Source organism: Galeopterus variegatus, unplaced genomic scaffold (genome assembly GCF_000696425.1).
Source record: "Galeopterus variegatus unplaced genomic scaffold, G_variegatus-3.0.2 Scaffold1156, whole genome shotgun sequence".
NCBI lineage: Eukaryota > Metazoa > Chordata > Mammalia > Dermoptera > Cynocephalidae > Galeopterus > Galeopterus variegatus.
This window is the reverse complement of record NW_007727267.1, coordinates 408,107-423,294: the sequence shown is the minus strand read 5'-3', so window position 1 is coordinate 423,294 and position 15,188 is coordinate 408,107. Positions and strand designations below refer to the sequence as shown.

Genomic DNA, 15,188 nt, shown 5'->3' with positions numbered 1-15,188 from the left:
AAAATTCTTTATCTCGGTCCACTTGGAAACAGGATTACAGGGCAGCAAACAACAGCATTCTCGAGTGAAGGAGAGAAGGAGGTCTGGGAGCACTATGATGATGATGATGATGATGATGATGATGATGATGATGATGATGATGATTAATGATAAAATTCTTTATCTCGGTCCACTTGGAAACAGGATTACAGGGCAGCAAACAACAGCATTCTTGAGTGAAGGAGAGAAGGAGGTCTGGGAGCACTATGATGATGATGATGATGATGATGATGATGATTAATGAAAGCAGGAGTTGGGACCAGCTGCAAGGACATATGTGTGTATATACCCAGGAACCATCATTGTCAACCTCGCCATGTGCTGCCAGATTACGGAGATCAGGTAGGAGGACAAAGGGTTTCTCAGGAGCCTCGGCTTCTCCTACAACTGACTTTGGAGTCACACAGAGCACAGCTTGAACCCACCACTTAGTAGCTGGAAACCTCAGGCTCTTTACTTGATCTGAGTTGCAGTCTCCTCATCTGTCACTGGGATGCAATAGCACGTCTGCTTAGCACAGTGCCCGGCCTGCAGCCAGCAATCAGTAAATGGCCCACATTATTATTCATGTGCAGTGCTGGCTGGCAATGTGCAGAGCAGAGAGAGCTAAGAACTAGGGCTCTGCCCAGCTTCAGAATGACAATGAAGCAGACTGTGGAAACAGCAAAAAGCCGCCAAAAAGCCAGGGAGTCAGGGGAGGAAGCATGGGGCAGAGGGAGAAGCAGCCACCAGGGCTCAAATGACTAAGAGGTTCAGTCACACCCATTCATGTGGGCCCAGTGAAGCCCGGAGAGAGGACACACAGGCACATGTACACGTTGGCAGCGTGCCCACACCCACAGACTGCCTGTGCCAGGTCCCGCTTGTCGCAGGACCTCAAACACTCACTTTCACAGGTCTTCCCATCACTGCGGAGCACGTGTCCCTCGGGACATTGACAGGCAAAGGATCTGTCTGTGTTGACGCAGGAGTATTCACAACCATGGTCACCCAGCAGGCAATAATCCACCCCTGCAAAACCAAAACCCAGGTAAGATCCCCACAGCCTCCAGCTGTGATTATGGGAATCAAGTGACTGGCATGTTTACCCTCCCCCTGGGTGGACATCTAATCTCCCCGAGCACAGAGAAGGGCAGGGGACAGGGACCACACACAACCTGCCGTGCTCTACAGGCTTTATTCCTGCTGCAAACTGTCGCCTACGAGAGAAGCATGGAGGACTCACTGGAGCAGGTCTTGAGGTCCTCGTTGATGAGGAAGCCTTCCGAGCACTGGCAGACGAAGGACTCCTCCGTGTTCACGCACAGCTGCTCACAGCCATGGTCCTGCTGCGCACAGTGGTCCACCCCTGCGTTTGTCACACACACGGAAACATAAAGGAACTGAGGGGGAAACGCCCCACCAGCAATGGGGACTGAAAAACACAACCTTCTTGGAAGCAAAACGAGCCATTCTACCGCACGCCACTGGTCTCTGGAAAACCAGCCATTTCTCTGTTTGGAGAGTAAAGTGTGTACAGCTCCCGCGACTGGGAAATGCTGTCCCTAGTGTTAGTGACCGCAGCACTCTGCCAGGGCTGTGGTAGGCACAATCTGCAACCTCAGGGTGATGCCGAGCGCAGGTGTGATTTCCATTTCAGAGAGAGGAAAGCGAGGCTCAGCAAGGTCTAGGCACTTGACCAAAGCCACACAGCTGATGACTAGTGCTTAGGAATGAGAGCTCTAGCCTCGAACTGCTTGGGCTCAAATCCCACCTCTGTCACTTCCTAGTGATGGATGCTGGGCAGTGGCTTGGCCTCTCTGTGCCATCAGTTCCTGACTTGAGAAATGGGGATGATGACGATTGCTTTTTTTTAGGAATGTGGCAAGAATGAGAGGAATTGGTATGAGTAAAGCCCTCAGAACAGCAGCTGGCATACAGCAAGCATTTAATGAATGCTTATTATTTTATCAAGTAATGCTGAGGAAGAATTAATTGTATAGTTTCATTTCTACTTGAAAATAAAAAAGAAAAAAGTGTTTTGGGTTTTTTTACCCCCATAAGCAAGACATCCAGATTCAGAAAACAAACCAAAGCCTGGGCCTGCATGTGTGGCCCATCCTGGCACCTGGACGCCGTGCAGCTGGTCCCTGGGCAGGGAACACTGAAGGCTAGTGAACACACAGCTGTGGTGAGCAGCTCCACAGACGGCCCTGCAGGCTGCCTCCCACATTTCCTTGATGGAGAAAATGTACCCCAGAGACTGGACAGACACTGGAGGCCTTGTGCAGAGCCACCAGGTCGGCCTCTTCACTTCTGCAAGGCCTGGGACCTGTGCCTTCTGGAACATTCCATTGGCAGATGCAACTACAGCAAACAAATGCAGGATCTTGGGAACCACATGCCTGTGTGTTCATCCTGGTCCCACCATTTACTAGTTATGAGACCCCAGGAAAGTGACTTCATCCTTTTGTGCTGCAGCTTCCCCATCTTTTGATTTTTTTGTGTGTGTGTTTTTGGCAGCTGGCTGGTATGGGAATCCAAATCCTTGAGCTTGGTGTTATAACACCTCGCCCTAACCAACTGAGCTAACCATCCAGCCCCTCCCCATCTTTAAACAGGGATGAGAATGTAGCTGGCTTATGGGTCTGTTGTGAGGATAACGTGAGTTGGCGCATGGTCAGCTCACTCAGCGTTGCCTGCACAGAGCGAGCGCCTTCTTGGGGCTTGCTGTCATTATTGCCTGGGGCTCCCTGAGCCCTCAGGAGCAGAAGACCATGGCTTTCTCTGGGAACTCCTAGACAGAAATGGCTTGGTTTATGCTTTCTTAGAGTTGACTAGACTTGGAGAGAAATGTGGGCCCCGATTTCTCTGGCCCGCCCTCTAAGCTCTGCTAGGCTTCTCTGGGCATTGCTGGGAGAGAGAGGCAGGCAGGCCACAGTCCCTGGTGGCCTAGGTGGACTCAGCCAGGTCATGCCCAGTCTGCCCCAGGATACCTGATAGGGCCATCAGCTGGCAGACCCCGCACTCCTGGAAAAACGCAGGATTTGCACAGATCCACAGTCACAGGGCATCTCCTTGTCGAATAGAAGACGGCCTGCTCCCCACTGGCTCCTCAGAAGCACTCGGAGACATCCAGAGGCAAAGGCACAGCAGGGTACTGACTTCTGCACCAACTTTCTAGATCAAAAGTCCTCTGCCGTCTGAGATCAGGCTCTCTGTTCCCTCTGAAGACTGAAGGGGAACCAGTTTTCCTGAGGTCGGCTGGACCTCATACTTCATCTGTGAACTTCCCTTCCTGGCAGTTTAGGGTCCAAATGCTCAACAGCTGCACTGTTCTCATTCACAATCTGTCTCTGTCTCCAAAGCTGGAGCAGATGTGTGGCCCACTGGGTGGAAAGCCACACAAAGGGCCCCTTCTACGCAACCCATGTCACTGAGCCCCTCTCACAGCAGGCCAGGGTCACAGGGCTCCACCGCGGCGTTCATGCGCTCCCACCCCCTCTGGCCTGGACCAGTGGAGACTGTGCCTCATAAAACACGATGGAACCGTCCAGCTGGCAAAGGCTGCGAGTTCCCATGTGTTTGCATCACCAAGTGGAGCTTTGCTGTGGCCTCGACACAAGAAAATTAGGAAAAGCTTCACAAAAAATCCCACGTTTCTCAGCTCTGCTCTCAGATCAGCCTACCATGTGTTTGCATCACCAAGTGGAGCTTTGCTGTGGCCTCGACACAAGAAAATTAGGAAAAACTTCACAAAAAATCCCACGTTTCTCAGCTCTGCTCTCAGATCAGCCTATGTAGCCCACTGCTTTCCCAGGTCTGTGCATTCTGACCTCTTGTCCCAAACTGGAGCCAGCACTGGTCATTTTCACAGGTTCCATGATACGAACTGTCATCCTTGATTGGATGTTTACCTTGCACTAGGCTAAGAGATTGAAATGGTCCTGATTTCCCCCCATAATCACCCTAAGGGACCAATGCTATTACTATCTTCACTTTTTTAAATAGATGGGAAACCAAAGCTTGGAGAAGTTAAATAACTTGCCCAAGGTCACACATCTAGTATGCAGTAGAGGTTGGCTTTGAATTCAGACCTGTCTGACTTAGTAAATCCTCTCAACAACAAATAATAATATCAGTTAATATTTATTGAGTGCTTATGCCTAGCAGCACTGTTCTAAGTGTTTTATACATTTTGATTCTTTTAATCTTTGCAACCCAACCTGTTAGGTAGGTAGTATTAACAGTCCCATTTAATGGATGATGAAACTGAGGCAAGGACCATCAGGCCCACGGGAAACAGGGGAGCATCAGAAGTGACTGGTTGCTAGTGAGCCCTGGGTCTGTGCGTGGGCCCCACCTCCGTCAGCCCCTGGGGCACACTCACGGCTGCAGGTCTTGCCATTGGGGTCCAGGGTGTAGCCCCGGCGACAGCGGCAGTAGTAGCCCTCCTCTGTGTTGACGCATTCGTGCTCACAGCCCGGCTTGTTCAGCGCACAGTAGTTGATCCCTGAGGGGAGAAAGGGCAGACCCTCCTTCAGACTGGGCTTCTCCCAGGGCCGGGAGGTCAACCCTCAGGGCTCCCACAAGCCCCCATGGAGAGAGCTGGTGGGTGCTGCCTGCTGAAGTGAACCAGAAGCTGATCATTCATTCATTTGCCAACCAAGTACCAAGTCCTGAGTGAGTGGTGGGAATGTGATGGCAAGACCGAGCCCCTGCCCTCAAGGGGTTCATGCTCTAGCAAGGAGGCAGACAGGGAAATGACAATCAATCATAAGACAACACAGAGCACAGAGGAGGGCCCCACTGAGCCCTGGGGGTCAGGGGTATCTTCCCCAAGAGGTGATGGCCAACCGGAGGTCTTAAGGAGCTGGGGGAGTTAGTCAGGGAAAGGGACAGGAGGGAACAGAGAGCAAGGGCTCAGGAACAATGAACACCAGAGCCTGAGGGTGAGGGTGTGGGGTGCACTGGGGGCTGCAAGGAGCTGAGGATGGCTGGAGTATGAGGAGACAGATCAGGCTGGTTATGCAGGGCCTAAAAGAAGAGATGTCACCTTGTGGTGTCATTGACCCCTTGGAACTCTCTCTGCAACTCATTCCTTCTGCACGAGGAGAAGCAGAATATTCTCAGCTGTGTGCAGTTTTAGCTCGTCTGCCTGGACCTCATCCACAACCTCACCTGTGCAGGATGTAACCGAGTGCCAGGAAACAAGTAAAGGGCTTCGGCAGAGAAGAATAGGCCTGGCAATACAACACAAGCCACATACAAACAACAAACACACGCAGAACACAAAGTCTGAGCCATGTGGTGCAGGGCCTGGGGGAATCACTTCATTACACTATCAGGGAAAGGTGAAGTTATCTTCAGTCAACACTGTTTTAAAAAGCCACCATCTAGCCACTGTGGAAAGCAGCATAGTGTTTCCTCAAAAAATTATTATAGAATTTATTATATGACCCAGTAATTTCACTTTGGGGTATATACACCCATGTTCATAGCAACATTATTCACGATAGCCAAAAGGTGGAAGCAACCAAGCGTCCATCGATGGATGAATGGATAAAAAATGTGATGTTTACATACAATGGAATATTATTCAGCCTCAAAAAGAAAGGAAATTCTGACATATACCACAACACAGATGAATCTTGGAGACACCATGTTGTGATATAAGCCAGTCAGAAAAGGACAAATGCTGCATGATTCCACTTATATGAAGTACCTAGAATAATCAAACTCATAAAGACAGAGAGTAGAACGGTGGCTGCCAGGGGCTGGGGGCGGTGTGGGCGGGAATGGGGATTTATTGTTTAATGGGTACAGAGTTTCAGATTGAGATGACGAAAAAGTTCTGGAAATTGAAGGTGGTGATAGTTGTACAATAATGTGAATGTACCTAATGCTTCTGAACAGTACACTTAAAAATGGTTAAAATGGTAAATTTTACATTATGTATATTTTACTACAATAAAAAAAGCCAGCATTGTTTTTAAGAAAGATTTACATGTACATATTTCAAAACAACATGTACACGATAAATGTGTACAATTGTCAATAAAAAATTAATTTAAAATGTTAAAAAATAAAAAAAAAGCACTGCACACAAAATAATCCAATGGAAAATCATTTAGATTCTTCAGGAGGTTATCATCAGCTGTCCGACGAGCAGCAATTCGAAAGGGACCCCTCTCCAAACGGTTGCTCGCAGCAGAGGTTCACGGGCAGCTCTTTGCTTTCCTCACACACTCGTGTCACATTTCCTCATGTGTGTGTTATTTAGATGTTCATTCACTCATTCATTCATTCATTAAGTATTCACTGAGGCACCCATATCTGTTAGCTCCCCTCACAAACTGTGAAGTGGTCCACATGGTCTGAGCTTGGATGTAACGTTATCTGTTAAAGCCTAGAGTGCCCCGTAACCCCTGTGAGGTCAGATGGTAGGACTGTCAGGTAACAAATGAAAGGGTCTTCATGAGTGCCGATTCATGAAAGAGTTGGAGACCTAACTAAGAAGGTAAGACTACAGGGGCTGGCCAGTGAGCTCAGTTGGTTAGAGCGTGGTGCTGATAACACCAAGGTCCAGGGTCCTATCCCTGTACCAGCCAGCTGCCAAAAAAAAAAAAAAAAAAAAAAAGGTAAGATTAAAAACATGAAAGATTAGTGACCCCAGGCAGTAAATTATACCAGCTGAGTGGTACAGATAGTAACTTTCAGAAAAGTTGGACAGGCAACAAAATGTTGAATCAGAAAGTCCTGTTCCTTCAGTTTAGGAAATCCAGGTTGATAGAAATAGAAAGTAGCCTTCCCGAGGTCACACAGCCAATACAAGTGACACTGGAAGACCGGACCTCACATCTCCTGGCTCAGTTCAACCTGTGGACGTTACCCCTGCCTTTCAGTGTGTGACATCTCCAGCTGCAGGGACCACCCACTGTGGTACCAGAATCAGGAATCCAGAGCCCAGCACGTGGGTGACACTCACATCTGATCCCACCCAGGTCTCCACCTAGACAGCTAGGTCAGTCCCAGTGTCTCTGCTTTGTACCGCTCCCTTAATAATTTATGCCTCAAATCAATGACAACACTCTCCAGTAGGAGGATGAGGAAGAACAAATCATGGCCTAGAGTCTTTTCTTCATTAGGATTCTGCCTTGAACTTTTTTTTGTTCCAGTTTAATTGGATGACATCAAATTCTTTTGAAAAATAGATTTATTAGATTTGAAAATAGCCCACATCCATCAACCTCCTGTTAAATGTAAATGTCTGTACTCTGAGCTCGAGATTTGTAATGCTCAGACGATTTGAGGGACCTCAGACTCCTAATAACAAACTCCAGATTTTAAACCCAATTTCTTGGCAAATTCTTCCACTTATGTTCCAGAGAGACAGCGAGCACTCACTTCCGTTTACAGCTGGCTGCCAAAAATGACTGAGTGCAAGCATAAGTCAGGGGCAGCTCCAAGAGGCTGTGCTCAGGAGTCAAGGGTGGGGTTCACTGCAAGACCATGGAAAACGTAGTGATGGGGCAGGACCCTGGCAGAAGGGCTGCTGAGGACATCGGGTTTTAGGAACTAATTCTGTTTTTCTTGGATGAAAAAGTTGGGCACCTGGCTAAAGAGGAAATGAAATAACGATATACAACCACTGATGTACATGAATGGGCATTAGGGACTCCTGCCTGCACCATGTATGGGCCAATTTGCAGTGGGAGTGGCAGAATTCAAGATAATCTTAGATGCTTGGTAAGAGACGCAGAGCTTCAAGCAAATTCTCCTCCACCAATGAGTTAGGCTGCGTGCCTAACTTATTTCCTTTATCCCCTCCATTAACAACCCAAGGAAACTTGCAACCACATTGAATGTCTGAGTTGAACCTGATCTAATTATCCCCCACAAAAGAGCTTTGAGTCTACAAATATGAGTCCACCTGTGAGTGATTTTCCCTGGGTGCGGTCAGCCTCTGAAACACTCACCCCTAGAAAAAGGTGTAAACAGCACAGAGTGCCAGGCTAGAAAATTTGACCCTCTAACATGTTGTAGGCATGTGTGGTCTAATGGAAAATAGTCCATCTAATTATTATCACATTCTGAATGCTCTCAATTAAAATTCCCATTTAATGCTTGAATGTTTCCAGGGTTTGTATCCAGGCAAGGCAGTGGGAATTATCGTTTATAAGAGGCTCAGTTTCAAAATACAGGCTCTGCAACCATCTGCCACTATATAAGATTTAACACTTATTAGAATGAGCATGTGAGTTAAGCTGTGCTAAAAGCAGAATGTGACTCTTCTGGATTCAGCTGTAAAGCCCACAGTACTTTTCAGAAGAGATACACAGTTAAGCCTTTGAAAATGCCATCCTGCAACGCAGAACACTGCTGTACATATCATATTAGAATGAGCATGTGAGTTAAGCTGTGCTAAAAGCAGAATGTGACTCTTCTGGATTCAGCGGTAAAGCCCACAGTGCTTTTCAGAAGAGATACACAGTTAAGCCTTTGAAAATGCCATCCTGCAACGCAGAACACTGCTGTACATATCATCAGGAAGGAATGAGTGAAGGAGCATATAGGAAAACACGTCCCTGAATGGCAGCTCCAGAGAGGTCTGTGAATGACATCGGAGACCCCAAATGATTCAAAAGTTTGCATAAATGTGGACTGCCTAAGGGAATACTTTTTGAAAAAAATTCACAACTTGCATGCCTTAACAAGGCCACTTTTCTAATGAGATCCAAGAATTCAAGTAATAGTTGCAATTTCTCCAGGATACTCCATCTCAGAGACATTCATATTCATTCATCTATTTAACAAATATTGTGTGACATCTATGTATGCCAAGCACTCTTGGAGCTGTTGAGGATTCAGCAATGAGAAAAAGACAACCACCTCTGTCCTTGTGGGCCTTCCATTCTAGTGGGCTCTCAGGACAGTCTGGTTTAAAGAGATCCTTTTTGGGGTCCATGCTCAGATCTCTGGTCATACCCTTTGATGTGCCAGATGACAGGCATTTGAGTCATTCAGTACCTCCTCAATGTCATCCTGCTGACACCCTGTACCCCTTGAATGCTATGTGGATGCCCCGGTGTCTTACTTTTCCTCTTTTCTTCCTACCACAGAGGAGAGAACTGCAATTTCCCCTGTCTCGGCAGCCATCAGGTCTTATATTGCAGGACTGGAAGAAACCAGCTCCTTTTCTGAGCCCAGCCTTTTCTCTCTCAAAGTCCCAAATCCATGCTGTGGGGATGAGGAGGCAGAGTGCATCCTCATTTCAGGTAGGTGGGAGCTTCAGCGTGGGCTCCAACTTTGCTAAATGAATACAATGGCCAGAATTGGTCTATTCAGTCTCTAAAAATCATTCCCAAAATAGGATCTAGTGAGCTCAAAGATGAAATAAAGGGCAGAACAATGTTAGTAAATTCATGCTGAGTACAAGTACATCTTTCTTAAGATTTGCAAGGAAAGGAAAACTAACTAAAGGAGTTGAGCAGAACAAGCCCTTCTCCAACTTCCAGTGTGACTTACTTCTGCAGGTTTTCTTATCCGGATTCAGGGTAAAGCCTTTCAGGCAGCGGCAGGAATAGGAATCTTCTGTGTTAACACACTCATGCTGACATCCGTGATTAGGTGAGGCACAGTAGTCTATCTCTGGAAAGAAAGAAAAATCATAAGAATAATGAACAAAATAATAAAGCTAGCATATGAAAAACAGGGGTTTTCAGTCTTAATTTTTCCTAAATGGGTAAAATCCAATGCTTCAAAAACTCATGCCATGAAGGGATCTCTCAACAAAGCTATTTCTCTGTTTAGGGATATGGGCCCCCTGAGAGAACCCTCTTGACACGTTATAAAATGTTTATGCAACAAATGAATTTGTGAACATGCTTTCCTCATCTTGGTTCATGTAAGAGCCACCAAAATGAAAATTGGGTGTTGTTTGCCAGATTACAGTGTGGGAAGAGAGAGCTTAGCTGAATGTTTCATGGAATTTATGCAACTAAAATTATGCAATTTTACCCCATTTGCTTGATCATTTGGCCATCTCTCTGAACTATTTGAAGGTGTTTCATACATCATGGTCCTTTTCCCTTAAATATAAAGTGTGTACTTCCTAAGGGGAGGGATATTCTCTTATATAACCACAGGGTAGTTATAAACTTCGTAAATTTACATTGATACAATACTTTTATTTAATCTGCCAACCATATTCTAATCTTTTCAGTTGATCTAATAATGTTGTTTATAGCATTTTTCACCCTCCAACACAGAATCCAGTCTAGCATCAGAGACTGTATTTAGTTTTCATATATGCTTAGTCTCCTTTAATCTAGAACCATGCTGTCTAATGTGGTGATTTAAATTAAAATTGATTAAAATTAAATACAATTAACAATTCAGTTCCTCAGCTGCACTGCCCACATCTCGAGTGCTCAATAGCCACACGTGGCTCCTGACCATTGTGTTGTCCAGGGCAGATACAGAACATTTCCATTATCAGAGTGTTCTATTGGACAGCTATGGTCTAGAATATTTCCACAGCCTCTCTTTGAGTTTTATGACATTTTTAAATAATACAGTCTCCTCTACTTGTTTTTAGTTTTTCTGAGGTATAATTGACAAAAAACAAAATGCACATATTTAAGATGAACAATTTGATGAGTTTTGACACGTGTATACTCCCATGAAACCATCACCACAATCAAGATTATAAACATATGCATTAGTGTCTAAAGTTTCCTCATGTCCCTTCCTAATTCATTCTTCTCCACTTCCTCTGGTCCCAAATAACCATTAATTTTTGTATCTGTCATGATAAATCAGTTTACATTTTCTAGAATTTTATATAAATGGAATCATATAGTGTGTATTCATTTTGGTCTGGCTTCTTTCATTCAGGATAATTATTTTGAGATTCATCCATGTTCGTGTGTGTGTCGATAGTTTGTTCCTTTTCAGTTGCAGAGTAGTATTTTGTTATATGGTTATACCACAATTTCTTTATCCATTCATCTGCTGATGGGCATTTCAGAAGTTTCTAGTTTGGGGTTATAATAAATAAAGCAGCTATGAACATTCACGTACAAGCTTTTATGTAAACAGATTCTTTCATTTTTCTTGAGCAAACAGTTAAGAGTAGATCTTAGAAGCAAACAGTTAGGAGTAGGCTGGATCTTACGGTAGATGTACGCTTAACTTCGTAAACATTCCCACTAGTGGTTTATGAGGGTTCCAGTTGCTCCACATCCTCATCAACAGTTGGTAATTTTAGCCAATCTGGTGGGTATGTAGTGGTTATCTCATTATGATTTCACTTTGCATTTTCCTAATGACTAATGTTGTTGAATATATTTTCATATGTTTATTTGCCATCTCCATATATTCTTTGGCAAAGTCTGTGTTCAAATCTTTTACCCATTTTTATTGGATTGTTTGTTTCCTTATTATATTCTAAATACAAGTCCTTTGTTGAACATATGTTTTGCAAATAGTCTCTCCCAGTCTGTGGCTAGCCTTTTCATTTCAGTCACAGTGTCTTTTAATTTTGAAAAAGTTCAAAATTTTTAATTTTGACAAATCTCAGTTTATTGATTTTTATACTTTGTGGGGTTTTTGGTGTCCTTCTTAAGACACTTTTGCCAAACCCAGGGTCATAAGATCTTCTTCTAAATTTCTTCTTGCATAAACTTTAGTAGTTTGTGTCTTTCAAGGAATTTGTTCATTTCATCTAAGCTGAAGTTATTGGCATAAATTCATTATTTTTCTGTATTATCCTTCCAATGTTTGTAGGATCTGTTGTGATGTCCACTTTCTCATTCCTGATATCGGTAATTTGTATCTTCTCTCTCTTTTTCTCCCTGACAGTCTGGCTAGAAGTTTATCAATTTTATTAATCTTCTAAAAAAATAATCTTTCGGTTTTACTAATTTTCTTTATTGGTTTTGTGTTTTCTTAATTTCAGCTCAGATCTTTACTGTTTCCTTTTTTTTGAATGTCTAATATGTGAAAAAGTGTTAACCTCACTGTCATTCATTTGTTCAATAAATATTCTCTGAACATATAGCATGGGGCAGGCACTGGAAACAGCAGTGAACAGAAAGACACAGTCCCTTGCCTCATGGAGCTTAAAGGAGTCCCTTATAATCTCTCATATTGGAGCATATTATTCATTAGTCAAATAATAACACCAATAAGTATACATTTATAATTAGGTGGGGCAGGCACTGGAAACAGCAGTGAACAGAAAGACACAGTCCCTTGCCTCATGGAGCTTACAGGAGTCCCTTATAATCTCTCATATTGGAGCATATTATTCATTAGTCAAATAATAACACCAATAAGTATACATTTATAATTAGGTATGTATAACTGGGTAATTTTATGAAGAAAAAGTATTAAAGACATGATAAATAAAACAATGAGGAGAAATTTTCTCCTAGCAAATTAGCAAAAAAATTTTAAATTGCCTCTTCAAAACACTTATGATAGAGTAGAAATTGGTACAATGTTTTTGGAAAATAATTTTGCAATATGCATTAAAAGCCTTAAAAATGTTACTAGCCTTTGACTCAATAAATTTCCTTTTATGTTTTGTTCCTAAGAAAATGATCGGAAGTACAAAGATTTACATATGAGGATGTTTATCATGATACAATTTGAACAGACAAAAAAACCTGTCGAACAAATTATGACATACACATGATAGAATATTATGCACATTAAAATGTTTTTGATAACTGTAGTGGATTGAATTATGTCCCCCAGAACTCATTGGAGCTTGAACTATGTTCGCCAAGTTTTATGTATTAGAAACTTAGCCCCCATTGTGACTGTTAAGAGGGTGGGAAATCCTATTATGGTAATTGAAACATGGAGCCTTGAACAGGTAAATGGATTGTAGGACCATGCAGTAGTGAATGGTTTAAAAATGGTGGTCAAGGGTGTGGTTCTGAGGGCTTTAAAAGAAGAGGAGAGTCTGTCTTTCTCTCTCTGCTCTCTCTGCTTCCACCATCTTCCAATGTGAGACCCTTGGGTCACTGCTGCCACCACCAGATGGACTTTGGACTTCCCAGCCTCAGAAACTGTAAGCAATAAATTTCATTTTTCTTTATAAATTACCCAGTTCTAGGTACTTTGTTATAAGCAAGAAAAATGGACTAATACAATAACATTTAAATGACATGTCAAAATGCTCATGATTTAATGGTATACTGTAAGATCCCAATTCTATAAAAATATATCCATATGCCTAAAATAAAAAAAAGACTGGGGAGAAATATACCAAATTGGTATTAACAAGGGTTATCTCTAGGTGATGGGATCATAGATCATTTTATATGAGACAATTTCATTTCTATACGAATCAGTTTTCTACAATAGCCCTGTATTACTTTTGAAATCAGAAGAAGTATTAAAAATAAATATACACATTTGTAAGTGTGAAACTAATTACCATGGAAAACAGCAGAAATAAGATAGAAAAAAGAACAGTGTGGGAGGTGCCCAGAGATTTGGAGAAGTAAATAATCAGGAACATTGCTGAGAACAATATGCTCAGTGTGTAGTTTCAGATTTCTATATAAGCAACAAATAAGTTGAGTTTGGGACCCCAATGCAGGGGAATAACTGTGAGCTCACAGATACTACTGGAATGGAGGGAAACAGGAGCCAAATTTATGACTGTGGAGAAGGCAGGTTACATGGTCTATGGACCATAATGTCTATGTCACAGTTTCTCACTATATTCCGGTCATACAGGCTTCCTTGCTGTCCCCAACATTGCTAGGCCTCACAGTTCCTGCCTCAGGGCCTTTGCACGGGTGCTGCTTTCCCTCTGCCTTGAAGGTCTCCTCCTTCTCTCACCTCCTTCAGGTCTTTGATCAAATGTCACTTTCTTGTTGAGACCTGTAGTCTTCTCTAACCCTGCTCCACTTAAATGTAAGCTCCATAATGACAGAGATCTTTTTATTTTTTTCGTCTATTTTATTTACTGCTGTAAGCCCAGTGTCAACAACTATATCTGGCATGTAATAGGTACTCAACAAATATTTGTTGATTGAATAGTTATTGGTATTACTCTTAATGTAGCGTTTTGTAAGGGTTTAGATGCATAAACATTGCACACCAAGAAGCAGCAAGGAGTCAGTAAGAATGCAGGACAGCTCTCATGCCCTCCTTAAGGCTTCTTCCCACCAGGCTGTTTACAAACCTCCTTCTACGAGGATCTCAGTTCAGCAATCAGCACCCTCTGGGTACAGACACTCAGCAAGTCGCAAACCCAACCAATCATTTTTCACTCAGCACACATTTCTCCATCTGGCTCACAAAACATGGGGCTCCTCCTTCTACGAGGATCTCAGTTCAGCAATCAGCACCCTCTGGGTACAGACACTCAGCAAGTTGCAAACCCAACCAATCATTTTTCACTCAGCACACATTTCTCCATCTGGCTCACAAAACATGGGGCTTTTTAGTAAATTCGTGGAATGCTTATTAAAGTCTAGATAGTGGTTATCACATTTTCCATGCCTGGCTAGTCTACTAAGTTAAGTAAAGTTATTCTGATATGACTCATTCTTAGTGTCCCTGAAGAATGCCAGAAGCTCAATTTGTTCTGTTAGTCTCTAAGTGCAAAGAAGTAGATAGTTTAGTCTAGGGAATCACTTTCTGAGAGTCAGAGCTGTATAAAGTGGAATGAACCATGGGGTATAGTGATTGTCCGGTCAGTAGGGACATTCAAGTGCAGGCTGGGCAATGGCACAGTGGGGATACTGTACGTTGTGGCTGCCTGCCACAACATTTCCCAGCACTTTCCTCTGCCACAGATTTCCCAGCACTTTCCTCTGCCCATGCACTGGGGCGGCCCACTTGTGGGACTTGACTCTGACAGGGCCGAGAGACAGCCGAACCACTGGGCTCTGCGCCTAGTTGGTGAGACCTCACAGCTGGATCCATCCCTCCCCTGACTGCCAGCTAAACCTCCTCTCCCAGTCCCACGACACTGCAGTAGCCACATCCACGGTCTGATTCCAGGGCTCTGATCTTCTTGCCTGCACCATCCTGGGACTTGGAATTCTCCATGTCTCCAGGAATTCTGGGATAGGAGATGTGCTGAGCCACAGTGTGGGGAAGACCATACAGCTCTGGGAACGGGGGCTGGGCATGGGGTT

The 15,188-nt window shown here is 43.8% G+C and overlaps 1 protein-coding gene across 2 annotated transcripts in view; it reads right to left on the bottom strand.

Moving 5' to 3' along the window:
- Window positions 1-15,188, bottom strand: part of MATN2 (matrilin 2) — a 128,174-nt gene that overhangs the window by 26,859 nt on the left and 86,127 nt on the right. For both annotated transcript variants that reach the window (XM_008575212.1, XM_008575213.1), the window contains exons 6-9: window positions 9,547-9,669; window positions 4,409-4,531; window positions 1,265-1,387; window positions 928-1,050 (exon numbers count right to left, since the gene is read on the bottom strand). In XM_008575212.1, the coding sequence (XP_008573434.1) occupies window positions 928-1,050; window positions 1,265-1,387; window positions 4,409-4,531; window positions 9,547-9,669 (492 nt within the window). The remainder of the gene's footprint in view (window positions 1-927; window positions 1,051-1,264; window positions 1,388-4,408; window positions 4,532-9,546; window positions 9,670-15,188) is intronic.